Source organism: Pseudogymnoascus destructans (assembly GCF_001641265.1).
Source record: "Pseudogymnoascus destructans isolate 20631-21 unplaced genomic scaffold scaffold_8, whole genome shotgun sequence".
Lineage (NCBI taxonomy): Eukaryota > Fungi > Ascomycota > Leotiomycetes > Thelebolales > Thelebolaceae > Pseudogymnoascus > Pseudogymnoascus destructans.
The window spans coordinates 233,008-258,860 of NW_020167527.1; the positions used below are offsets into that span (position 1 = coordinate 233,008).

Here is a 25,853-nt window from a genome sequence, read left to right on the forward strand (position 1 = left end):
ATAATCATTCCATTAAGTTTAATTCAGGCAATAAATTTTAGCTACACACGCCCCCCGAAACACCTTAGTTATATATTCCCCCCTTCAAACACCAAATTCCAGCAATACTAGCAACATTAGCAATACTAGCGCTTGACTGCCAGCACAGCCCACCCCAGAAGTCGATACACAACAACAATCCCAATCAAGATCCCCACCCAAGTGCCAGTCTGACCCGTGTGCATCCCAAACGTTGTAAGGACCCCCTTTCCAGAGATCATGCATTGCGAGGCCAGTTCCGTAGTATACATGCAGTGACAGTCCTGGTCGCAATTGTACGTTCGGTCGGCGAACTCGTTGACCAGCAGCCCCTGAAAGACGTAGGCCTGGTAATCGATGTAGTGGAACAGGTATTTCCAGAAGACGTTCAGGAGAGGCGTGGGGATTAGGAAGCCGCCGACGCACATCCAGAGCCCGTTCACGAAGGCTGTGAGTGCGAGGGCGACGACGAAGTTGGGGAAGATGGAGGACATTAGGACGACTAAGCTCTCTGCGGCTACCATGTCGAGGAACACCCACATGACGAAAGTGAAGAATGCAGGAGCGGTATTGTGGAAGCCGGTAAGCCAGTATGAAATGCATGTAAAAATAAGTGCAATGCCGAATAAGTATGGGAGGCCAATTATGAAGTTGGCGACTGTGAAGGCGGCGGCACCGTAGAGGCCATTTGAGCGCTCTTTGATAAAAGTTAACCTGTCTTCGAGGAATGATGGCACGTAAGCGACGGCCATGAATGATAAGAATGAAGCGCCAAAGAATATAGCGTTGATGAAAGGCTGGATGGACGTCTGGGCGGGGCTGAGGCGTAGCCAAACTGTCCCGCTCATGATGGCAAGGCAGCTGTACATTGCCAGACGTATTCCGTATGCCACGACGTCGCGATAGGACTTGATAAAAGAGCGATGAACGAGAGTAACTGTGACCGCCACAAAATTGGCATGGGAGCTAGTCTTTGAATTGTGTGTTCTGCCTTCACCCGCAGTTATGAGATGGGAGGTGATCTGGCTGGAAATCGCCTCGGAACGCGGACTAGAAGACCAGGCGGCCTGAAGCTTGGATAATTCTTCTTCTGCCTCAACTGGGTCGGTTCCGAAATCCTTGTTAGTCAATTCCAATGCATGTTCCGCAGGGTTCATGTGCAATGGCACTGGGTAGTCGATCTCCATATAGTATGGAACCACATCATCCACAGGCCCGAAATAGTGCGGCTTGCCTGCTGATAGGAGTAGCAGCTTATCAAAGAGTGAGAACGTTTGTGTAGATGGCTGGTGGATGCTGGCAATCACAATCAACTGCATGTCCGTCAGATATCATCGGACGATGCGTATTCGCCTGACTTACATTGTTTTGCTTTGCTAATGTCCTAATGAAGGAGACAACCTCGAAGCTAGCTGCGGAGTCCAGACCACTGGTTGGCTCATCCAAGAACAGGATCTTTGGCGCCGTAATAAGTTGGCTTGCTACGCTGACTCGGCGCTTCTGCCCACCGCTGATGCCCTGGCGGATTGGTGTTCCAATGATGGCATCTTCCTGTTTCCGGAGACCAAAGGAGTCAATCAAGCCATTGATTCTCATGATACGGTCTTTCTTGGTGAGACTGCGGAAGACCACATGTCAGCATGCCTAGTTGGGCAAGTTGGAAGTGAGTGAGGCTTACCCAGGGTTTGACAAGCGTGCAGCAAAGTTCATAGTCTCTCTGACCGTCAAAGACCCAATCAAGGCATCCTCTTGCTCAACGTAGGTGCTCATCTTCCTGAACTCGTTGAGGGACAAGGCGTCTCCATTGATGGAGGCGATGCCAGTGGTATCAGCTCCAGAGTTGTCGCGTCTGGCGAGGGAGTTCAAGAGAGTTGTCTTTCCAGAGCCACTTGGGCCCATCAAAGCACACATCTCGCCTGGGTGGGGCTCATGTCAGTATACAAATCCAACGTGGTATAACAGGGAATAGTATCAGACCAGCTAAGACAACTCCATCCACGTTCTCTAAGATTGCCTTGGGCTGCTTGGTGGCCCGGTCCTGCACCGTTACTGTGACATCCTGCCAAATGAAATGCTTGACAGTAGTATTCTTCAGCTGCGCGTGATGCTCATAGCCTCGCTCAGAATCTGACGAGAACGCGTCTGGGGCCACGCCGCTCTTCAGCTGCGTCGAGGGATTGCTGCGACGCCCTGGCATCTTCAGTCTGCTTGGAAGTGGCCAACGGATATTAATATTCACGGACAGAAGTAGGTCCCAGTTCAGGGAAACTAGCCGGCTTTGAAGAATGACTAGAAGGGGTATTCATGCAAATTTTATTTTGAAATCAGTCAGAACGTGTAGTAGGGTTTGGGCGTTTGCTGTGGAAGCCGCGAGTGAGGGGTTTAAGTTTGACAAGACGTCTCAAGAGGTAGGTGTAAGTCAGATGAGACACGGGAAACGATACCAAGACACAGTAAATCCACCTGGGGAGTGATTCACGGCATGAGGTATTAGAGCAAGCAGGTGCCAGACGCCGACTGAGGCACAACCTCTTCATTCGCACGCGACTGAGACTAATATGTAAGCTGAGTGCATACATACAAACGAATAAAACGTCTATGAGTATCTTCCGGTGTACAGTTCAGAGTAGCAGTGTATCTGTTTATCCGGTCATGTTTGGCTGGGGTTTTCAGCGCCAACTCCCTCATAACTGCCTTCCCAAAACCCACCTTGGCTGCATGTAGGATTTGTCGCGCTGGCATCATCTACAGACAATGAATTCCCGAGTAGATACCGGCTTGCTACATCCATACTGCTGTCGTTGGATGATGTCGTTGGATGATGCCGTTGGATGCCGTTGGATGCCCAGATGAAAAAGTGAATATGTAACAGAATAAGATGATATGTAACATCTCGCATACAGATAATACAGATACCCGTCTTGCATAACCACATTCCCGCGCTGTAGCTTCACTTTTGACTGGCCACAAGGGTTTGAGGTCTGACAAGACATCACCGTGGAAGATTGTCTCCTAATAATTTGTCCCTTGCTCCCTCCCTTGCTCTGTGACCCGTTCCTTCCTTCTCTTCAAAACAACTCCAGGTCCGGCAAGCCCGATGCGGCGTGGAAGAATGTTACACTGGTCTCACCACATCACCATCCCGTTACACGATCGAGGCCCCATCGGAATTTACATGAATTGATCAACTCTGTTTCCCGGACCGGGATCGGGTTACTATGCAGCTGGCCCCAAATGTTGGAACGATCCCCTTCCCTTCCGTAGTGCAAGCCACCCGTGGCGATGTGCTACCCGTACACAGTCGCTGCATCGAAAATCGCTCGCATTCAGACCATCATGGGAATGCGCATCTAGAGTCTTAGAGCAGTTCATTCACCATTCGGGCTTACTTTACCGTGCGACGTGTCAAAACGGGGTTTCTAGAAGATGGAGGCAGCGCGATGCAAACGCTGCGGAGGAATTGAGATTTTGCATGGGCAGGCCATGGATACTATTTACGGCCGTACTATTTATCATACCAGGCCTCTATTATCAACCCGCATTGGGCGTCTATCACAGTGTTGGATCTCATGAAAGCCGAAAGCCCAAGGGATTCATCCTTTGGACAAGTCGAGGCGGCTGTCAGGTCAACTTCACAAGCATGTTCATCTATCTAAATGACAAGATTTCCGTGAAGTGGAGACAAATGAGAGGCACATGAGGTGCAATGAGACGTCTAGAGACATGTGTATACTCGACTATGTTATGTCTCTGAGCTTGCTTCCTCTCACATGCCAATGTGGATTGTTATAATTTTTTTTTCTCGAGGACCCGGCACATGTTTGCAGGTGGGAATCCCACGCCAAAACCGCCAGCGGCACCGGGCGATCTGATGCCGTTCCGGATCCCAGCCAGTGCATATCAACGAAGCGCTAATCGGTACATGTGAATGTATCCTCTCCAAAAATCTCCAAAATCTCCAAAAATGAAGCAAAATCAAATAATTCAAATATAAACACTGTCTTCTCGTGCTCAAATTGATTTACCCCTCTATATTATTGTGCATATCCCCATACTCCCCATACTCTCCATACTCCCCATACCCCCCCCTTTTCCCCCCCATACTCCGGAAAGCGGCGAGGGACGGACATGGCCCAGCGAGTCCATATTAGTGGGCCAAGACCCTGAGCCTCGGTATATCCAGCCAAGATTTGGGGTTTTTGGGGTTTTGGATGATGTAAGTGGGTTCGCCATTGGAACACTGCACGACAACTGGTCAGATGCTGATAAAATTGACCGAGGGCCGATTATCTCCTTTGAAACTCCTATAATAGACTGCTGTGCCCATTCCAAGAAGCTATTCTAACCAATATACCCCATCTCCATTTCTAGTACCACTCGCTCAAAATGGTTGCTCCTCCTCCAGACTGGGTCGCGAAGTTGACGCCCTCCGGGCCGCAGGGCAGTGAGCTCCTCGCAACGGAGCGTGCGAAGAGTAACATCAACATTGACAAGCTGTCCAGCTTCATGTTCGGCAAGGAGGCTTTGGAGAATGAGGCCAAGATCTTGGCCATCCTCCAGTCGGAGAAGGTGTTCGACAAGTCGCAAAATGCCTTCATGGGAAGAGTCGAGAAGTTCCCGGTTGCTCTCGCCAGGGCGAAGAAGCTGAGGCAGCTGCAAGTCAAGCACAACTGGAGCATCGACGACTACAGAGTCGCCGATGGCCTGATCTCCGAGCCCGGCCCATACGGACTTCACGCATCTATGTTCTTGGTATGTTCTTCAGAGTGGTACCCTTACCTACAGTGCATTACCTAATTTATCTAGACTGCCCTCAGAGACCAGGGAACTCCCGAACAACACAAGCTCTTCCTTGAGCCAGCAGAGAACTACAAATACATTGGTTGCTACGCCCAGACCGAGTTGGGACACGGCTCCAACGTTCGTGGTCTTGAGACCACCGCGACCTGGGACCCAGCCGACCAGACCTTCGTCATTCACTCTCCCCATCTCACTGCCTCCAAATGGTGGATTGGCTCTTTGGGCCGCACCGCAAACCACGCTGTGGTTATGGCGCAGCTCGTTCTCAACGGAAAGTCCTTCGGACCACACCCTTTCGTTGTCCAAGTCCGAGACTTGAAGACTCACCAGCCCCTCGACGGTATTTACGTCGGAGATATTGGACCAAAATTCGTAAGTAACTGCACGGAGGCCAATAAATGGAAGTACAGAAGCTAACAGCCGTATTAGGGATACAACACCATGGATAACGGTTTCATCCTCTTCAACAAGGTCAAGATCCCCCACGTCAACATGTTGGCAAAGTACTCCAGCGTCGACGTAAAGACCAACAAGTATGTCCGCCCAGCAGCTGCCTCGTTGGTTTACGGAACCATGACCTGGGTTCGCTCCACCATTGTGCTCCAGTCTGGCCAGACCCTGGCAAGAGGTGTGACCATCGCCACCAGGTATTGTGCTGTTCGCAGGCAATTCCAGGACCGCGATGATGTCTCCAACGACGTCACCGAGAACCAAGTTCTCAACTACAGCATGGTGCAATTCCGTCTTCTCCCTCTCCTCGCATCCACCTTCGCTCTCCACTTCACTGGCAAGGCCATGATGGAGATGTACACACAGAACCAGGAGAGGATGAAGAAGGCTGTTGCAAATACCAGAAGAGGAGCTGGCCCAGAGGAGCTTCAGTCAGGCAGCGACATGCTTGCTGATCTCCACGCCACTTCTTGTGGTCTTAAGGCGCTTGGCAGCACCATTGCTGCTGAGGGTCTGGAGGTGTGCAGAAGAGCTTGCGGTGGCCACGGTTACTCTCAGTTCTCTGGTATCGGCAGCTGGTATGCCGATTACCTCCCAACCACCACCTGGGAGGGAGACAACTACATGTTGACCCAGCAGGTTGCACGCTACCTCCTCAAGTCTGCACGTGCCGTCCTCAAGGGCAAGGCACCCGCCAACGACACCACCGAGATCTTCCGCACCTTCTTGGACGCACAGGACAAGGGCTGCGCCTTCGACATCCTCTCCAACGACGGCGATATCGTCGCCGCCTTCGCCTGGCGCACATCCTACCTCACCTTCGAGGCCCTCAAGCACCGCGACGTCGAGAAGCAGTCGTGGAACTCTCTCCTCGTCGACTTCTGGCGCCTCTCCACCGCGCACTCGCAGTACCTCGTCGTCAAGAACTTCTACGACGCCCTGCAATCCTCCTCCCTCACCTACGAGCTCGACTCCGTCTCCATCACCACCATGCACCAGCTCTTCCGCCTCTTCGCCCTCAGCACCCTCGAGAAGGAGGCCTCAGAGTTCTACTCCTCCTCCGCCCTCACAGTCCGCCAGATCCAGCTCGTCCGCACAAAGTCGGTTATGCAGCTCCTCGCGGACATCAGGCCGCATGCCCTGCGCCTGGTTGACGCGTGGCAGTTCCATGATTGGCAGCTGGACAGCAGTCTGGGCCGCAAGGATGGAAAGGTTTATGAGGATATGTTCTACAGGGCTAGCCAGCTGAACCCGCTGAACGGTCTGACTGTAGACCCTTACCCGGAGAGCGATGTGTTGATCAAGAAGGATGAGACGAACCGTGGCCTCCAGGCTAAGTTGTAAAGTGGGGTCGATGAATGGTGGGGATGTGTATATGGGTCGTTCTACAAGTTTTCTTTTGTTTATGGGTTAGATGATTTAGACCGGTTGGGCGTGTAGAATAAACACAGGGGCGGAGGCATAAGGGCATGTTTCGATATGTATATATCACGATACAATAAAATAAATATTTCATAATAGCTATGTTTTAATTTGCAGGTGGTCGAACCAAAGGCGACTTAGCAATTATTGCCTCTTATTTGTGTCCTTTTGGTTACTATTATATCGCCAGTTGATCAAGATAAATGATAGCGGATATTCCAGACCAGCGGTCAAAGAGCCAATCAACCAAATCAATCCGATCGACGAGAGCCAGCAGCAACGGGCGCTACTTCGTAAGCCGCTGACAAAACCACAGTTAAGCTTAACATACACCCCCATTATCAAAAATGCCAAAATCACCACTACATACTTCTAATACCACCTACCTAATATCATGACCATATAACCACATCACTATGCCCCGCACCCCCGAAGCCGAATCCTTCTTCCACGCCGTCTACGCCGCCATCCAAGAGATCCCCCCCGGCCGCGTAACAAGCTACGCCCACATCGCAAAACTAATCGGGACTCGTAAGGCTTCCCCCCTCCCCCATCTTCCCCCACTCCACAACTCCCCAAACCCACATCATGACCTCAGATCATGACCCCAGCTAACACCCCCACAGCCCAACGACCTCGCCAAGTAGGCGTATGCCTCAAACTCCTCCCCGATGATCCGGCGCAGCGGTTTAATAACCAGACTGTACCGTGGCAGCGCGTTATAAGTGCTAAGGGCATGATTTCTCCACGGCAAGTCCCCCATCTACTCTTGCCCACTTCTTCAGTATCATTTTGTTCGTATTTGGTGATCTAATACGGGAACAGCGGTCATCCGTCAGGTGCAGCGAATCAGGCGACGGTGTTGAGAGGGGAGGGGGTAACTGTTAGCACAGGCGCGTTGGGGGAGTACTTGGTTGATTTTGGGGAGTTTGGGTGGTTCCCGAGGCAGTTGCCTTCGGATGTGGAGGCGGGGGTGGAGTTGAGTAGTGAGGAGGAGGATTGAGGAGGGTGTGCACTGTGTGGAAATCACGGAACGGTGATCAGGATGTATGGTTAAGCCAAGACTACGTCCTGGGGCATCAGTAAACGCTGGCGCATATCACATCAGACAGGAACATCAGCTTATGTGGCAACTGGCATTACTCAAATGTGGATTCTAGTGTTGGGGATCCTCCACTTATATTGTCTGCCTTTGCCGGCTAGGAGAATATGTTATAAGAGCTAATGTATTTGAATCAATCTGACCATGTTCCGTACCCCTCACGCTTGCTCTCCCTCGCTACTGCTTGCCCCCTCGATAGATATAACACCACCAAAGGCATGGTCCCTCCCTTCCTCCTAACTGGTACTATTGGCCAAAAAAAAGGAGCGCCTCCGTTCCTCTTTGGCCAGGGTTTTTTGTCGAACCTGGGTGGTGATGCCCATATTATCGACCGTAACAAAGTATCCAGTCAACCATTTTACCCTCTGGTTCTCGCCTTGAACCGCCCAAAGGCTAGCCCGCCCCGCAGACCTCATGCGTAATGTTCTGATGTCCTGTTGATGCAACCTAGCTATGCAATGATATTTTTTTTAATTCGATGGTGCAACCCCCGGATGATATCGATACATATTTGATGTCTGCAGGGATCAATAACTCCGCGTGGAGCGTAGTACCCATATGCCCAAGGTGGCATTCACCTGGCCTCATCTCCGTCTGCGGCCGGGCGTTGTGGGCCAGTTGGAGTTTGGCTCTGCTGCGCTTGGGGGTGAGGGCCGTTGTGTTGGTGGTAGCCTTTGTTGAAGCTACCGTTTGGTCCTCCTCGCTGCGGCTGACTATACTGCGGCATCTGGGGGCTGGTTCCAAATTGCTGTCCCTGCGGCGGATAGACACGCATGTTTGGCACTAGCTAATGTTAGAAAAGTTCAACCGGTTGTGTGCCATTAACTTACTTTGTCCTGGAGGTTGTTGAGCATATATTGGTTGTCCATACTGCATGCCTGGGCTCATTCCGTATGCCTGTTGCCCTTGTTGAGAGCCGCCTGGCATCATCATGGGCGCAGAGCGACCGGGGCTAGGGTAGCCGTTAGATCCCGCCATGGGTGGTGGGGGTCCATTTCCTTGGGGTGCGAAGTGTGCCTGGTTTACAGGGTACAACATAGGTGGGCCCGGAGCCATCAGATTCGGGTTTCCAATGAAAGATCCGGCTGGACCCTGAATCATGACAGGACCGCCCATGTGGGTCGGCTGTTGTGGCATAAATTGATGGCCACCAGAATAAGATCTAAACTGCGCCATCTGAGGTCCACCTGGACCTACGGGATATTGCATTCCAGGTTGCTGGAAGGACAATTGTGCAGGCTGGCCCATTGGAGATGGATACGCCACGTTCACCTGCGCCAGGCGAGGAGATGCGTATGATTGAGCCGAGTGAGATGGCACCATTCGATGGTCATCGTTCGAATGGAACTGAGCATTCTGTTGCATGGACTGGTTGTTGTGCATATGAAGGGGTGGTTGTCTTGGTGATGGTCTCTGGGTATGGGCACCCTGCTGCAAGTGGAACGGCAGCTGATGCTGATGTGCAACTTGAGGATGCGCCGAGGATGGCTGTTGTGGAGACATTGGCTGTCCCGAAAAGCGAGCGTTCTCGAACAGTTTAGCATAATTCAAGTTCATTGTCGATGATTGTGGCTCGTCGTCTTTGAGTTGTCTCCAAGTTGGGGGGGTATCATAGGCTGGCTTAATCCCGCCATTCGAGGACCAGTCGCGACCTTGAGGAGGCGTCTCCTTCGCTAAGCGCTCAATGATGTCCAGGACAGGTCCATCAGTCTTGGCTTTCGAGGGTGTGCCTAGCTTTCTGCGTAGAAGAGTTCCTGAGGCGGATGGGATGCCCTGACTGGCTGTAGCAGATGCCGAACGAGGGCTGGATGCATTGCTTGGGTTGCCATTGGGGTTAAAAGCCGCAGCAAATGGACTTGGGCGAAACTCATGGCTGTTTGGGTTAAGCTTTCCAAGTAGAGCCGTCGCACTTGTTCGCCTCGGAGCCGAAGTATCAGGGCCATGGGCTGGTCCTGTTGGCGGCTGTCGGGTATCAGCCCCTGGAGCTGGTGAAGCCAGTACATTCTTGCTTTGCTCAATATTTCTCAGCCTCGTCGATAAGGGAGGTGTTGGGTGTCCCTGCTGGGAGCCTGAAACCTGAGAACGAGTGGAGCGATCCTGTCGGAACGGTTGGTTGTTGTGGTAGGGCCCTTGAGGAGGATAACCGCCACGCCCTGGGGCTTGTCGGTTCGAGGTGGCCGAAGTGGATGCGGTTCCAGTGCCAGCGCCAGAGCGTTGAGTTGTCCTCTGATCCGAGGCTGCTAACCCCGATCTCGGGACCTGAATGGCGTCAGCCTTCATCTGTTTTTCCTGCTGAACCTCTTCCGCCTGACGTCTAGCATTTTCTTGAATTGCACGCTGCTTCGCTGGGTCCTTCGCGATAATGGCAACTAGATCATTAGGAAGGGGTGAATGCAATTTGAAACTAGAAGCAAACGCCTTGAGCTCCTGCAGTTTCTCCTCTTTATCTGCCTTTGCCTTGCTCAAGCGCAGCTTATCAGCTTGTGTCCTTTGTTGAGCCGCAAAACCACGAAACGCTGTAACAACATCACGCTCGACTGTCGCAGTTGCATTTGGCGTGGCAATTACCTTTGTATGAGGCGATGCTGCGCCACTTGCAGATGTCGATGTATTCGTGGGAGTTGCCTTCGGCTCTGGTGTTACTACAGGACTGGACTCCGTGGTGGTAGGAGGGGCCGATACCTCTGGTCCACCAACCTTCGGTGTGTGTTTTGGCTTGGTAGTACTCGTAGATGGAGCTTCCAAAGGGGGTCGTGCGAGCTGTGATGAGATAATGGCTGGGTCCACGGGTGCGCCACTGACAGTTGCCTTTCCTGAAGGGGCCCTTCTGGCAGGTGGTGTGTACCTATCAGCCCGGCCAGTCACGGATAGTGGAGGGAAATCCTGCCTCTGAACACCGCTGTATCTGGAAGTCGTTGTTAGTGCGACAACAATTCAAACAGCTGCTAGATCTTACTTGTCCTCTTCATCAAGGCCACTGTCGTCTACCGCGAGGTTGTCTGCCACCCGCTCCTCCTCAACGTGTCTGTTGTTGGCCACACTGTTTTCAATCTCTCTGGCCTTTCTATCGGCTGCTGCATATCGCTTGCTATATTCTGGGTGACTCTTGTCGATCGCTGTGGTGTAAATGGTCTCATCATAATCGGTCTTCAACCCGAACAAGCGCTCGTTCACTGCAAACTGATCCCAGCCACCTCCGGATTGCTTGCCGGTGGACTCAAGAGCCATGTTCACGGGGATGTTTTCATCTGGTACCCATGGCTGCAAGACACGCTCACCTTGTTGGCGATTGCCCGAGATCGCGCTGTCAGTCCGGAAACCTGTAGCAAGACACCCCCTGGTCAGTAGAGAATATGACGGCTGTGGGAGTGGGTTGAGTATACCATTTCCATTTCGCTGCCTGGATTCCCCCGAATCTTGCTTGGAGAAAGACATGTTGGGCAGGTCCCTGTTTGGCCTCGTAGACCCGTTCGCGTTGTTTATTGAAGCAGGGTGTTGTTTCGGCGGGACCATCTCCTGGTCAAGGATAAGCCTGGCGTGCGTAATGCTACGTCTTCAAGTTCACTACTGCGCTATGAAGAGAGATTCGCTCCCACCCCTTATGGGCGACGTATTGTTGTGAGGTTCGATAGTTTCATAAGCTTGCGCGCTGCGAGCCGAGTAAATTATCAACCACACTGCGGAAAGGGTCAGCCAATTTCCTCGTTGCCGCGAGTGAACGTGCATGGTTCGTGGATGGGGTTGAGTGCCAGGAATGGGAATACTAACCTCTTGCAAGGGACGACAGCCTTCTCTTTGGGCAGCACCTTCAGGCTGTGGAGTCAGGTCCGCCTCGTTTGTATTTATTCGGATGGAGCTCCCTCTCGCCCGAATTGACACCAGAAGCCCAGGCTTTCTGGAGTGCTGGCTGTCTATTAATGGGGAAAGTAGAGTTAGCAACTTTTCCTTCAAGGTGTGCAGCTCCTCATCGTCACGGATGAATTTGTGCGAAGGAGTGCGAAAGGGTTTGAGCTTTTTCCCCGTGGTGACGAAGAGACAGGAGGAGCACGCTCCAGGTGGGAGAAGCTCACCTTAGGCCAATGTAAGCAGCTGAGGAGGACCAGAGTATATCTGGCTCTGCATTCGAAGAGGTCGTTGATGTTGACTGCCCTCGTGGTTGTTCCTGTGGGAATGGTGAGGATGGGCAGATGAAGTGGTATGAAGATGCGCTTGGGGATTGTCGTTGTCAATTGGACAGCCGGGGCGTGCCATCTCGCTCTTTTTGCAAGGGTGCGGTAGCGAGCGAGCGTAGTAGTACGAGTAGCCAGCCAGCGAACGAACTCTGGCCCGAAACGACAGTGCATGGTCTAAGAGTAACAAGTCCAAACCTCACGAAATAAATCATGAAACAAAAGGCTCAAGGTGGTAAGTTTTTGTGTAAATCAACAGGTCAAAAATAGCAATTTTCGGTATTCTTTCATATAGCGCAAAGCAGGAATACCCAATATCTGGTACTTAATACATATAGTAGTGTAGTTTAGTAGTGTAGTTTAGTATTGTAGTGTATTTAATACACATAGTAGTGTAGTTTAGTAGTGTAGTACTATATCTACCCTATACATGCGGGATATGGCTCTATTCCACTTTCTCGTCCTCTACAAATACAGTACAGACTGGACTAGTATATCGCGTCTATACTACTAGGATTGCTATACTAGGATTGCTGTACTACTATACTAACATTGCTATACTAGGATTGCTATACTACTATACTAACATTGCTATAACTACTGCTATACTAGCATTTCTATACTAGCATTTCTATACTAGCATTTCTATACTAGCATTGCTATACTAGCATTGCTATACTAGCATCGCTACTAGCATCGTCAGCACCGTATCTCTGTGTATATATACATGCTCCATACGTATAGACGTCGTGCCCATGTGACCACAGTCTCGTTGTCTATACCTACACCTGAGAATTAATACCAGCAAGGCTCGCTGGCTCTATTCTCTATTCTACGTAGCAGGCTTGATGAATCGCGATAGTTTAACAGTATAAGGATCAGTATAAGGATTATCTCTATCTTTATTACGCCAGAGATAGCAAAGTCTGGTCTCGTGATATGATCATCCCCCACTCCTAGAGGTACCTGCCGTTAACTCAATGCCGTTAAGTTAAACAGTTGAGCTGCTGCGGCCCGTATCTTTTAAAACATCCAATCCAGCAAGTGACCCCGGATTCTGTCGTAGCGAATCTCAGCCGCGCCAAGCATTAGCGACGTCTCCCCCTTCACGCCCTGGTATATTCAACAGCCAGAACGAAGAAGTCAAGACAGATTGTTCTGTGTCGCATTCACTCACATCATCCCATCAACCCCTCACTCTATCCGACATCTCCACCAAAACTTCGTTGTATATCGTCTTGTTGCTCTGTACACGTGGCTTGTTTTGATTTCATCACCCACACGTCGCAGCGACCCGGCCGGAGATAATGGTCTGTTGAAGTGCCACCGAGTCCGCGAGACACCAGAGAGGTTTGAATGATGCAGGCACCTCAGCCCTCTCAGCGCTCAATACAACGGAGGTTGCCCGCGGCAGATCCAGGGCCGCCTCCAAGCATACCGGCTCGGGCTATGTCCCCTACGTTAGTGTCGCAATCCAGGGTTTCCACCACCTCGGCGCGAACAACTGGTACTGGGAGTAGTAGCCGGAGGCAAAATGTAGGATGTGCCCAGCGTCTCTTGGGGTGAACTTTGGTGATCTGAACAAATCTAACGTGAATCATGCAGGGCGCCACGCATGGGACCAATTCGGGTCCCCCACTGTCACAGATAGAGAAGAGCGTCACCCACCTTCTCGTTGCAACGAAGCAGCTCCTCGAAACATTGACGCGATGGTCCCGGCATGAAGCAACGGATACAAATGTGTCTGATGTCTATGTGAGGCTTGGATATGAGTTTAACATCGCTTGTCGGGCCTTTGCTGCCATCGGCGTGGATACTTCCGACCTTGGAAATGTGCCAGAACTCTTGCGCGAAATTCTGGAGTCGACACTGAGCCAGGAAGCCAGCCCCGAAGGCCTAGACCGATACCTACCAAAGATTCGAGACATAATCATCACTCTACTTCATGGGTTGAAACGCAAGCAACAGAAGCTACGACAGAAGCAGTCGAAAGAGAGTTCTTCCCATAATTCCGAGATCAACGTCCCGAGAAACACAAGCACGAGCAGTGTTGCCAGTGCGAACACGGGCATTACTACCCTTCTGAATGAAGGGATAGACCCAAATTATATGCCAGACGACAGGATGATTGTCGATGGCAAAGTAGTCACAAAACCAGAAGTCAACCAGGTCCCGCCGCGAGGATCATCAATGTCGACGTCCCCGCAACGTCGTGGGGTGCCCCAAAGGGGACTTTCATCACGCCACTCCATGTCCTCAGAACACTCTTCGTTATCAAGCACGACGATGCAAAATATGCCAGTTCTCGCTCCCTTCTCGGGGGACGAAGCCGCATTGCCTCCCAGGCCTGGCTCTGGAGATCTTACTATGGATGCATTCCCACCACCACCACCTCCGCCGCCGCCGCCTCCGAAGCAGAACGCACTGGCTGCGTTGCAAAGGGGGGGCGATCTTGAGCGGAGAGCATCAAGAAGATATTCGGCATATCATATATCCAAGCACCTAGGTGCTCAAGCCCCCATGCCGATGCTCCCACCTCAAAACTCCCCTATACCAAATCGCGGCAGAGACCTCCGCGAGACAATGAATGCTGTCCGCGGGCGTGGATCAACTGTGCATAGTAAGCAGCTTTCGACCAGCCCAGTTATTACTGAAGAAAATTCAAACCGAGTTCCAAGCCGAATTTCAGAAACTACGGAACCTAGTTCGACTGAAGAAACCCCAAGCGCAAACACTGATCAGCAAAATGCTGAAGCTAAGACGCCTCAAAATAAAGGCCGGAAAGCCAGTAACGACCTCGATTGGCAAGGCTCCGCAGAAGCAAATCGGATTTCGGGTGCCACTCTACAAGGGCCGCCAACTGGTGCTTTGCCCGTTTTCGCCCCTGGTTTATATGAGGCCAAAGAAAACGATGCCCCTTCCACCCCCATCACCGCAGCTAGGCAATCACCAACAACCTATACGGGGCCGAGCGAGAATAGAGAATTTGTGCCAGAGCAGTCTCCTCAGCCTGGTAAAGAGCTTACTCTATTCCTACAATACAAAACGAGAATCAAGAAGTTCGTCATGGCGGATGGCTACAATGATCTGTCCATGGCGCGACTTCAATTGGCATTTATCGAGAAATTTGCATGGAATACGCATAATAACGGTGTGGACTTGCCGGAAATATATATACAGGATCCCGTGTCCGGAGTTCGACACGAGCTTGAAGATCTCTCCGACATCAAAGACCGTTCAGTTCTGGTCCTTAATGTCGAGGCTCTTGATGAGGTCAAACGCCATATCGATGAAGGTCTGGGAGGGCTGAGGAAAATGGTGGAGGGAGTGAAGATAGCTATTGATGACCAAAAGGCGACAATGCAAAGGGTATCCGAACGCCAACAAGATGCGGCTAAAGAGATAACCCGTCTTAGCATGATGCCCCAGATTGCGGCACCGCTCCCAGAACCTTCCGCCAGGGGCATTCCACCCCATTCCCCAAAGAACGAGGGTAACAAGGCCGATATCAATGAGCTGCAAAGCCTGCGCAGGAATTTGGCTGTTGTTAGACAAACCTTCTCATCTTTTCAGGCCAACATGGAGAGTTCAATGTCTGCCATCCGGACAAAGGCCAGCTCTGTGAGCGATGCAGCGATCAGGGCTGCTGTTCCAAACATGAAGAACGATTCTGGTCGTTCATACGTCAATACTGGAAAGAAGACACTCAATGACGACTCCGATAAACTTGTTGGCCGTGTGGATGACTTGCAAGATATTGTCGAAGACCTACGCAAGGATGTTGTTCTCCGTGGTGTCCGACCCCTTCCACGCCAACTCGAGGGTGTCGCCAAGGATCTTTCTATCGCAACACAGGAACTCCGGAAAATGCAAGAATTCCTCAAGCGTGAGCGGCCAATCTGGACCAAGATCTGGGAGAAGGAGCTTGAAACCGTGTGCAACGACCGTGAAGAACTCACCATGCAAGAAGATCTGGCCACCGATCTTCAGGACGACTTAGAGAAGGCAACACAGACCTTTGCACTTGTGGAACAAGCAACAAAGGAACAGATGAAGGACCTTCCAGGAGGAAACCCTGGTGGTCGTGTGCCGTTAAAGAGTTTGAATCATGTCACGCTTGCTGACCCGACAGTCGCCAAAGAGGGAGTCTTGGGCGAAGTTCGAGCACTACAGCCGAACCATGAGGGTAGGCTAGAAGCCATCGAACGTGCAGAAAAACTACGACAGAAAGAGCTTGAAGGGCGGAAAGGAGGGGAATTTCAGAAAGAGCTTGGGAATTTTGTCGAGGGAGGGAAGCTGAAGAAGGCCGGTGGCTTTGAGGAAGTCGAGAGGGCGCGAAAGGCGAAGGATGAAAAGGCACGAAGAGAAGTCTGGGAGCGGCAAAACGGAATCACACAAGCCGACGCAGATATAGCTCCCCATCTTCCACGGATAGCATTGGAGGGCGAAGATGAGCTTGGTGTACAAGAGGATCAACCACCGGTAATATAACGGGCCTAGGGTGGCATTGTAAGAGAGCACTTTGGGAAGACTTTAATATTGTTCGAATGGCAGTGCTGCATCTAGATGGGGGATGCAGGTTCTTGGTAATATGGGTTTCCCGTCCATTGAGCAAGGCGTTGGGGAGGATTTGCGTGGGTTGGGCTGCGTCTACACTACGAATTTGAAATCTATATGATAAAGTATCATTTTCCCTGGCCTTCAGGCCTTACATAGTGAATAGAAGACTATTTTAATGTGCATTAATGTCGCAGATAGAGTAGAGTCGAGCTTGTCGAGCAATGCCCAATCACTAGCGCTAACGACGCTAGTGAACCCATACCAAATATTTTAGGGCGGGCTGCATCGTGACGTGGGGTATCGGCAGCCCCTCAAAAGTAGATGCTTCTCCATCGTTGACTTTCCATAACCAACAATCTGCGTAGATCCTTCTCGTCACATTCGTGCAGGTAGCATTCCCGTCACTGGGCACACTTGACGTCGCATTCAAAGCCACGTACCCGAGATAAACAGATTCTGCAGGAGCCGCGGAGTGGCAAAATCGATAAAGAGTGGCCCAGCTCTCTCTCTTTCATACCTTCCCAGAATCCAGCCTCGTGAACACAGCGACAGGATTCGTGAAGTGGTTATTTCAACACTCGCATCAACTTCATCGCGATAATCAGAATGGCAATGCCACATTCCGGCGCAGGGGATTCGTCAACGGCACAGAGAGGCGCAACTGCCGTAGCGTCGAGTATTTCACAGACGACTGCCGTAGTGTCGAGTAGTTCACAGACGACGACAATTCACTCGACAATTCACTCACCGTCAACACGACAACAACATCCTGTGTTAAGGCTTCGTGGAGCAATGAGGAGCCCCGGAGGGAGGAGCGACAGGAGGATACAATGGGCAGAGGACGTGATTGACAATGAAGGCCTGGGAAGGAAAAGCAGTAAAGGTATGTCGCACCCCTTCCGCCATTCACCACTTCTTCATACCAGTTATCCAGATGAGGCGTGCACGAACAATAACTAACAACAATACAGTCTGCTGTATCTACCACCCTCCAAAAGCCTCAATCGATTCCTCCTCCGACGAGAGCTCCGACTCCTCATCCTCCGACTCCGACAGCGACGACGGATCCGCTCGCCCCGCCGGCGGCAAGAGGCGCACCAACGCTCGACACAAGCATGCCCACGACCACGACCCCAGCGGAGAATGTCACCATAATGGGAAAACAAAGAAGTCACGGAGGTCGCGAAGCCCGAATGCATACGAGAAGATTCCAAAGCCGAAAGAGAGCGGGCCTGCCTAGATGGACAAATTGTTTATGAATGAAGTTATATGAGCGACGTTTTGTATGAAGTTGGGGGTACTGGATAAGGCGTATGGATGGGGATAGCGTGGCGATGTACATACTTCCGCTGTATGGAGTGATTATGGCAATTATCGATTCTCGGTGAACTCAGGAAATGGATCAGCAGGATTATTAAGACCGAATTGCAGAAGTCAATAGAGCAGATACAGAATCAGTATTCTATGGGGCTTCAATTGCTTCATATTCATACACCCACTGCCCACATTTAAGGGCCCTTTGCCCAGCGCCTGATCATACAGAATGCTCCCTGGCTAAATCGTTCAAACGACAAATCCCCCGTCCATCCGTCCATCCCATGTGTTCATCTAGATATCACACATATATCCCCCCTACCCATAGTTACCGTACGCCATAGTCGCTGCAGAATCCTTCCAGCTCTTAAAACACCCCGCCCAGTAAAAATATAATCCCACTTATGCACCAACGCCAGGCACAGCTACTTTCATCCTCCCTCCTACCAAACCGCGTCTATTCCTCCCAGTACGCCCTCGTCCGAGCCAGTTCAGCTTCAATGCCTTACACAGCCGGTCCATCTTGTCCTGCGCCACTTCATCCTCAACCAAAGCCGTACTATATCCCCTTGCTCTCCCTCCGGTTCCAGTGTCTGTAGGCGTTGCCTGTTTCTGCACCTTGACCTCGCTGCCATCTCCTGCAATAATGCCTACTGCAGCAAGAACACTCATGCATTGCAGCATCCTACCTACTGTCTCGGTAACGTGCTTGGAATCTTCGGCATTGACTTCCCTCTGGCTTGTCGTTGCACCAATCGTGCTTCCTGATAGGCCCAAACCGCTACCTGAGAGCATAGGGCTAGGTGCAAACGGTCTGGTGGACTGTGCATATACAGCTTCTCGTTGGTCACTGCCAAAGCTAACATTGCTGACACCGCGGCTTCTTGCGCCTACGCTGTCACTGCCTGCCCCGCTGCCATTCAGTAGTGTTGTAGATTGCGAGCCATACGACGAGAATGCAGGGTCGAGAGACATTGCGGTCCCTGGCCGACCATCTGGCGGAGAGGTGGACAGCGAGGATGGGAGTATTGGCGACTGCGAATACGACGGCTGAGAAGGGAAATTGATGCTCTCTAGGCTCAGGCGAGAGAATAATGTCTGTAGAATCTCGAAGCGCGGAAGAATCACTACGTCTCTATAGGTGGTGAGAACCAGGCGACGGATAGAGAGCAGAAAATGTGCTGGTACTGGGGTCGGGTTGCTGCCGCCGTGGGATAGGCTTGATATCGGCAAGGCTCCCCAGAACTCCCTAGCAGCTGTTTTGCTCATCAAGGGCCCGCATCCTTCAAACTCGAGATCAAGGGGTAGAAAGACAGATTGCAGGTTAGGAAGTACAGACGTGAAAACGAAGAGCCACATTTCGACAAGGCGCGGGATTAATCGATCGTCAGTAGTTACACGGAGGGTGGCATCGATAGATAGGAATCCTGTGGCGAGCAGATCGCGGATATCATCTATAATAAGATTTGGTGCACGCTTCACAATGCAGCGTTGAATATGTATTCTGCATTGGCTAGGTTAGACATAATTGAAAAGGTAATAAGGATCACTTACGAGACAAGTCGATTGAAATCCTCGATTGGTAGTTTCAAGTCCTCTCCCTGAAATACAGCAAATATCTTGCTTTTCAAAAGTGGCCACGCATCATCAGGGCCCATATTATTCAGCCCATACCTGGCCAGGTCAGGTATATCTCCCCCATATATGCTGGCCGGATAAGCTGAGGGCGGCAACCCTGCATAAGGCAACAGCGCAGCTGTAGAGCTCATAGACGAGGTGCCAACCCAGTCGCTGGTGGCTTCGCTCTCCCTTAACACGGACTCCTGGAAGCTGTGGTTGGCAGCGCTCTTTTCTTCTCTTTTCTTTTCACGTAGCGCACGGCCACCATGGCGGAGATCGAGACCGCTCATTGACTTGCTAAAACTCGTTGCTGTTGGACCCGGGCTAGGGGGGAGGTTGAAATTGTAAAAGCTGCTCGGCGCATTTGGGTCTACAGGCCGCGAATTTGAGTTCGCAGATGATAATGGTAGGTGGTGGTCATCCTTTCCACTTAGCTTCTGTTTTTGTCGTGACAGAAAGTGGTGGTGCTTCTTTTCCTTTCCCGGCTCCTTCTCGGCCACAGAGGTGTCGATAGGGCGAATAGTAGCACTGCTAGAGTTTGCAAGACTGTACATACTACTCGCGCCACTCATATTGGAATCCGCCAGGTTGTGAGTACTCATGTTGCCTCTCTGGGGCTGATGGGTGCCGAAACCCAACTTGCTCGGGCTGCCCATCTGCTTATCCTTGCTATCTTTCTCCTTCCCGAGTCCACTTAGCTTTCCCGGCCGCGAAAAGAGCTTAACTTTGCTTTTTTCTGCCTTTGCTGGCTTCTCAGGCTCCTTATACTGTTGCTGTTGCTGTTGTTGCATGGACTCAACAGTCGCAAGGTTCGGGCTTGTCTGCGGGCTCCTCGCAAACACCACGTTTGCAGCTGTCGTGGCCGCATTCACACTACCACCAAGAAGTCCATTGCGATACACCTGCCCACTATGAACAAGTCCCTGTCTGGCCTGAGGCGCACCAAAGCCATTCTGACGCTCCCCAGATGCCTCCGTCAAACTCAATAGCGGTGGGCTCACAGGCCCGCGTGATGGTCGCCTTTGTCCGCCGTATACATTCTCTACCGGTAGGGTCTGGCTGCGTCTCCGCTGGTGGTTCTGATGCTGCATAGCAGCTTGGGCGGCGATCTGGCTTGCGCTCAGAGCCTGTTGCGGAGATTGGGCCGGATCCATTATGGCGGAGCTGCCACCAGGATTGGGGCTGGGAATAGAGATTGTTGGTATCGAGGGTTCAAAGAAGCCCTGGGTATGTGCGTGTTTTCGTTGGTGCACGCGAACTTCGCCTGTTGATGGGCTGTGCGGTCGCGGCGAAGAGTCGGAATGAAATGGCGGAACCGGTGGCTGTATAACTAAATTGGGTTCCCGGTAGGGGTAGCTCAGATTGCCAGCCTTTGAAACCGGACTTTGGTATGAACTGTCGTGAAAGGCGTATGAAGACTGAGTCGGAGGCCACTCGGGCGATGCATCCTGGGGATTGTCTGCGCTGTATGTATAACGCCCAGTCGCGGGCGAGGCGGGCTCTAAATCGGCAGATTCGACTCTACAGATTTGTTGGCGCGTTTGCTGCGATGAGAGAGAGGGCGAGGATGAGGCTGCCATGGGATTGAAAGCTCCAAGTACTCGCTGGCCTGTGCTTGATGAGGCTGACGGTTGCATTATGCGCGTTGTCTCGAACGGACATGGGTTGGAAGGACGAGATAGTGGGGGTAGTGCTAGGCCACTACGAGACGATTTTTGACATCAGCATAGTCGAGTAGCCGTTGCTGATAGTATAGAGAAGCAGCTCTTTAAATGTTGTTGTCGGCGATGTAGCAGAAATATCAAGGAAGGAAAGGGTGGCGCAAGGAGGAGGATTCAGCCAACGTTGTGTACAAACAAACGACACTTGCATTCTAGAGCGACTTTCAAGGTAAAAGGTAAGTTACTTGGTTTCTTGGTTCCAAGTACCCCACTACCCACCAGCCAGCCCACTTTACTCTACTCAATACACCCCTCATTCCTCATTTTTAACAACAGCTTCGAACGACACCAACATAAATGTACGATATACATATATACAGCTGTTAATATTCTCAGACAAGCTTCACAGACAAGCAGCTCGCAATGGCAGACTCATCCCAGACCCTTCGTGCCACTTATAACTCCCCAACAAACCCGACTTTCTCACACACCGCCGAAATACCGTTCTCAACCTCAAATACCACCTCCGAACGCATCAGTTACCTCTCCGCCCTTCGAAATGAAACCAGAAAACTGCAAGACCTGATCAATGCAGAGTTGACGACCCGGATGGAAAATGACAAGGCTCAGCAAGCCTCCGACTTGGCTCCTTCGGCCAAGAACAGCGTAGTTGACGAAATCGCAGAAGAGGAGAACTACGGCGAGGAGGTCATGGAGGAGATTTAAAAGCAGTTCACTCCGTCTCTGCATACGCATACTTGTCTTCAACTCGGCATGGTATTATCTCTGCCCTTGCCCTTGCTCGGCGATTCACTATTCTATACAATAACGCCCCGCGTCATGAAACTGTTCTATTGAGGCCGCGCCTGGCACTTCCTCCATTCCTCTTCAAAGCACCCAACCCGCCGTCAAGGTTCACACCCCGTTGCACCGCACGCTTCGAGCAAGCATAATGCACAACTGTATTGTCTGGCAGCACGGAGACAACACTGCGACCCAGGCGCTTGTGACACACGCCGCACACCCGTTCTTCACCAACAACAACGTGACGGTTTCTACCACTGCCAGCTCCGACTGCGTTGAAGGAACCAGTCGAGTCTGCTCTTCCATCACTCCCCTCGTCTTCTCCTAGAAGAAGACCTGCTTGAGCCCTGACCACCTCGGATTTCCTCAAGCCAGTGACAACTCGTGCCTCGTTTACAACCGAATTCGCAGCACGTATCCTACCGCAGAAATAGCTTTCCAAATCTTTAACTAGAAGGTTGGCGGGGATTAATGTTAATGTGTTTGATGCGGGAAGCCTCGAGCCATGCTTAGAAAGGAGATCAAGCGCTGGCACCCAATTTGGCTCTTGGGGTGGTGGAGGTGTGAGGTACAGTGACAGGAGCGTATGGTATATTGATGGCGAGGAGTCGGTGGAATTTGAGGTCGATTCAAGACGATTGGTAGATGAGTCGGAAGATTGAGACTGGAGATAAACAGAATTGCAGTAACTAAACGTATCGAATAAGATTAGTTATTAAAGGAAGGGGAGGGGTTAATCACATACTTTTCGGCCTTCTCGAAATCTTTTATTTTAAATACGTAGATCTCCAAAGCTTGTTTGTGCTGCTCCATGCTGCTGAGAACCACAGCTTGGGCCTCGTAGAAGTCAGGGTCTGCTCTTTAATTAGTACCATTTCTCCATTATGCTCATGGTTACGTACCATCGCGGGGTATGGATCCAAATGCCTTCAAGGGAGAGTACTGTTTACTCAAACGTAAGAAGGCAAGACACTGCTGCATTAGGGTCTTCCAGGTCTCAGAATCTCTGTCCTTTCGACTTGATAACCCCTGTATGTACGCATTGGAGAGTCGGTTGTGAAAGCTTGGTGTGAGGTCATTGAGTTCATTGATCACATGCTCCAGATACTTTACAACGAGGCTGGCATCAATGCCTTCCAGGAAATCCACGACTTTATCTCGCGGCAAGGTCTCCGCATTCTCCGTATCCGCAAGAAAGACCTCCATTCCGAGATCCGGGTCAGTTCGTAGCGGCCATTCGGCAAACTCAAGGATGAGATCAATTGTATCAGGCTGCAAATTCTGGAGGTACCCAACGGTCCTTTGAGGCCCTTGGAGAGTGGGGCCTGGTTCTTCTGATGTTTCGGCCTCCCCGAACCTCTTTAGAAGTTCTAGAGCCTCTCGGTGTAGTTTTTTTCCGTGGAAGAAGTCCACAAGGTCGTTGTAGCGGTTATTTTCAAGTAATTTCTCGTTAACCACATCCGGTTCACAAAAGTTGGGCAGACGGAATAGTGATCCAGCGAGAGAAGGCTGGACGAGCATATATGCTCTGAAAAGTGTTGTATCCACAAGCTTGGCAGTCTCAATCAGTTTCTGCTCGATCTCGGTGTCTTCTGATGAATAAGGAGACACAAGTAGAGACTCGAAAGCCGCCTTGGAGGTCCCATTTTGGGCACTGGCTGGATGGATTTTCAATCCCCCGCCCCCTGGTTCAATAAATCGTTGTAGACGGGTTCGGGTGTCGACCAGGAACGCGTTGAGCTCACGGACAGCAGACACCAAATCCTTCCCTTCCAGCCGGCCATCTTCTGCTTGCTTGGTTTTAACGCTTGCAGTTTCGCTACCGTCAGAGTCGCCCTTTTGGCCAGGCTTAAGGGACGTTATTGATGCGGCGTCGGAGAGAGTTTTTTTGTGCTGTTTCATAAAACTATTAACGAAGCCTTTCATGGGTGATCCCACGGTTGATAGATCTGCTGCTTGGTCGTCTTGCCCTCTCCCATCCTCATCGTGGTCACCCTCGTCTTCAGGCTCCTCGGGATCAGGAATAGTGGACAGGTTCCCGGCGATGACTTTGGGGTACAGCCGAATGACTCTTTCTGGGGGCGCAGATACTTCTGTGAAGAGTCCAAGAGCAGCACGATATTTTCGTTGGTCGAATAAGAGCTGCGCCTTCTGCATTTTTATCTCTCTTAAACGGCCCTCTTTATCTTGCAGGAGAGCATCCTCCAGAGTGTCCAGGATTGTAATCGCTTCATCATATTGGCCGCCGTCAACCAACTCAGTGATCTGAGAATCGTAATCCGTAGCTTCCATTCTCCAGATGCATCGTTCACTAGCCACATGGAACCCTTTGCCAGCATGTGAGAGGCTTACTGTTGGAGGAGGAAAGTGTAATATACTCGCGCTCGGCAAACTCACTTGCTGGAGGACCGATAGGGTCTCCGGGTTTCGTATTTCAAGGACCCCCTTTAATGCCGGCTGTAGCGACAGCAAATATGGATATGAATATCCTATTGACTCTGGCGCTTGCTGCCATGGGATTTGCCTTTTTTCAAGTGGCTTTCCGGATGTATCTGTAAATAAGGAGTTGATATCCTTGGCCAACAATATTTCACCATCTCTAAGACGAGTGATGAGAGGCTTGGGCGTGTATCCGCCGAGGCCCATGTATCCCATACTGGTTGACCCAACACCCCCAAATCGGCCAACATCAGAAGCCCCAGGGCCTCCGATAGCTCCCGGTCCTACAATGTCCTCAATTTTCTGGCTAAGGATATCAACAATCACGTATCCAGTGTTCATACCACATATTATTTTTGTCGCAGATGCCCAACTCAGTGTACGAATAGCGGCAGCAAGAGTGATCTCGACAATGTCTGGGGACAGCTCCGATTCGTGCCATGACCACACGAGGAGTCGCCGTTTGACAGCAACACCTAGTCTAGATATGATCTCAGGTATTCCGGTGGTGGTATCCTTCACAATATTTGACGTGATCGCGAAGGTTGTGGCATTTTTAGTCTTCGGTAGTTGCTCCTGAAGCTCGTAGGTATTCAGGTCGTGGATGGAGACGACGTAGTTCGAAAGGGAAATAAGTATGTTGGCCTCTTTAATTCTTGACAGCTGCTCAATTGCCCTTGGTGAGAATTTCTCGAGCTCACGAAGGAGGTCTACCGGTTTTGCGGTCGAGGGCGCCGTAGGCTCCCCCGAACTGGGCCCCTCTCTATTGTGGTTTTGGACGTCGACTGTAGGCTCGTTCACCCGATATATTCGAAGGCTGCCAGTACTTAGTCCAGCTATTAACCTATCGCCTACCGATATGTTAGTAACGTATAGATTATGGGGTTGTTATCAGGTAGTCCCAACCATATGCGAGTATGGATTCGATTTTCGACTTATCTCGTGCCTTGAGCTCGACTATAGGCCGAGCTATAAAGGCGGATAGCATGGCGTTATGCCAGCCTTTAAACACTTGATATAGACGCCCAGCAGCACGATCATCGAAGGTATACGGTTATTGTTGCTGTATCATGGTGAATATGTTTCAGTGTTTATGGCGAGGCGCAAAGGTACACTCCTTATCGTTGGGAAGCTCCAATGACGTTGCCGAGGCGAATGGGGACGGCTGGCGAGACCCGCCATACGCTAAGCTCTACCATGCTACAGGCTCAAAACATCATCCTGTGCCAACATCTGGTTTCACCGAGACTTCAATAATAGATATTCTTGGAAAATAATATTAACCTGGCTATAGATCATGGCACTCGGGTGTTTTATTTGAATTTATTAGGTTTTCTGACTTGCAATAACATTACTTCTCATATCTTTTTGAACATATAAGAATATTACTACAAGACGGGCTGGATTGATGTATTTTCATTCAGCATGAGATACCAGTCCAGCTCGTTGGAATACTTTAGGGCGAGCCAAACTAATAATTGCTGGTCTTGAAAG

The 25,853-nt window shown here is 51.0% G+C and overlaps 9 protein-coding genes across 9 annotated transcripts; 5 read left to right on the plus strand and 4 right to left on the minus strand.

The window, feature by feature from the left end:
- Nucleotides 1-24: 24 nt before the first annotated feature.
- VC83_03755 (uncharacterized protein) lies at nucleotides 25-2,876 on the minus strand. The gene is made up of 4 exons (XM_024467398.1): nucleotides 1,996-2,876; nucleotides 1,697-1,934; nucleotides 1,381-1,636; nucleotides 25-1,331 (listed from the first exon to the last, which is right to left on the minus strand). Exons 1-4 carry the CDS (start codon nucleotides 2,213-2,215, stop codon nucleotides 126-128), a joined length of 1,920 nt encoding a protein of 639 aa, XP_024324760.1. The 5' UTR covers nucleotides 2,216-2,876; the 3' UTR covers nucleotides 25-125.
- Nucleotides 2,877-4,257: 1,381 nt separating this feature from the next.
- On the plus strand, nucleotides 4,258-6,792 carry POX1 (fatty-acyl coenzyme A oxidase). The gene is made up of 3 exons (XM_024467399.1): nucleotides 4,258-4,770; nucleotides 4,825-5,190; nucleotides 5,248-6,792. Exons 1-3 carry the CDS (start codon nucleotides 4,405-4,407, stop codon nucleotides 6,610-6,612), a joined length of 2,097 nt encoding a protein of 698 aa, XP_024324761.1. The 5' UTR covers nucleotides 4,258-4,404; the 3' UTR covers nucleotides 6,613-6,792.
- Nucleotides 6,793-7,106: 314 nt separating this feature from the next.
- Nucleotides 7,107-7,693, plus strand: VC83_03757 (uncharacterized protein; the record flags this gene model as incomplete). Its single annotated transcript, XM_024467400.1, has 3 exons — nucleotides 7,107-7,221; nucleotides 7,317-7,440; nucleotides 7,516-7,693. 3 exons carry the CDS (start codon nucleotides 7,107-7,109, stop codon nucleotides 7,691-7,693), a joined length of 417 nt encoding a protein of 138 aa, XP_024324762.1.
- Nucleotides 7,694-8,366: 673 nt separating this feature from the next.
- VC83_03758 (uncharacterized protein) lies at nucleotides 8,367-11,227 on the minus strand (the record flags this gene model as incomplete). The annotated part of the gene is made up of 4 exons (XM_024467401.1): nucleotides 8,367-8,575; nucleotides 8,623-10,697; nucleotides 10,749-11,112; nucleotides 11,176-11,227. The coding sequence occupies 4 exons, from the start codon at nucleotides 11,225-11,227 to the stop codon at nucleotides 8,367-8,369; spliced, it is 2,700 nt and encodes an 899-aa protein (XP_024324756.1).
- Nucleotides 11,228-12,945: 1,718 nt separating this feature from the next.
- On the plus strand, nucleotides 12,946-16,701 carry BUD6 (Bud site selection protein 6). The gene has a single exon (XM_024467402.1). The coding sequence runs from the start codon at nucleotides 13,561-13,563 to the stop codon at nucleotides 16,450-16,452; it is 2,892 nt and encodes a 963-aa protein (XP_024324757.1). The 5' UTR covers nucleotides 12,946-13,560; the 3' UTR covers nucleotides 16,453-16,701.
- A 9-nt stretch (nucleotides 16,702-16,710) lies between these two features.
- Nucleotides 16,711-17,968, plus strand: YPI1 (Type 1 phosphatases regulator ypi1). The gene is made up of 2 exons (XM_024467403.1): nucleotides 16,711-17,404; nucleotides 17,493-17,968. Exons 1-2 carry the CDS (start codon nucleotides 17,128-17,130, stop codon nucleotides 17,759-17,761), a joined length of 546 nt encoding a protein of 181 aa, XP_024324950.1. The 5' UTR covers nucleotides 16,711-17,127; the 3' UTR covers nucleotides 17,762-17,968.
- Nucleotides 17,969-18,237: 269 nt separating this feature from the next.
- VC83_03761 (uncharacterized protein) lies at nucleotides 18,238-21,092 on the minus strand (the record flags this gene model as incomplete). The annotated part of the gene is made up of 2 exons (XM_024467404.1): nucleotides 18,238-19,339; nucleotides 19,390-21,092. 2 exons carry the CDS (start codon nucleotides 21,090-21,092, stop codon nucleotides 18,238-18,240), a joined length of 2,805 nt encoding a protein of 934 aa, XP_024324949.1.
- A 447-nt stretch (nucleotides 21,093-21,539) lies between these two features.
- Nucleotides 21,540-21,842, plus strand: VC83_03762 (uncharacterized protein; the record flags this gene model as incomplete). Its single annotated transcript, XM_024467405.1, has 1 exon — nucleotides 21,540-21,842. The coding sequence occupies one exon, from the start codon at nucleotides 21,540-21,542 to the stop codon at nucleotides 21,840-21,842; it is 303 nt and encodes a 100-aa protein (XP_024324952.1).
- A 112-nt stretch (nucleotides 21,843-21,954) lies between these two features.
- On the minus strand, nucleotides 21,955-25,347 carry VAM6 (Vacuolar morphogenesis protein 6; the record flags this gene model as incomplete). The annotated part of the gene is made up of 4 exons (XM_024467406.1): nucleotides 21,955-22,609; nucleotides 22,666-22,774; nucleotides 22,823-25,210; nucleotides 25,266-25,347. The coding sequence occupies 4 exons, from the start codon at nucleotides 25,345-25,347 to the stop codon at nucleotides 21,955-21,957; spliced, it is 3,234 nt and encodes a 1,077-aa protein (XP_024324951.1).
- Between the last annotated feature and the right edge of the window lie 506 nt (nucleotides 25,348-25,853).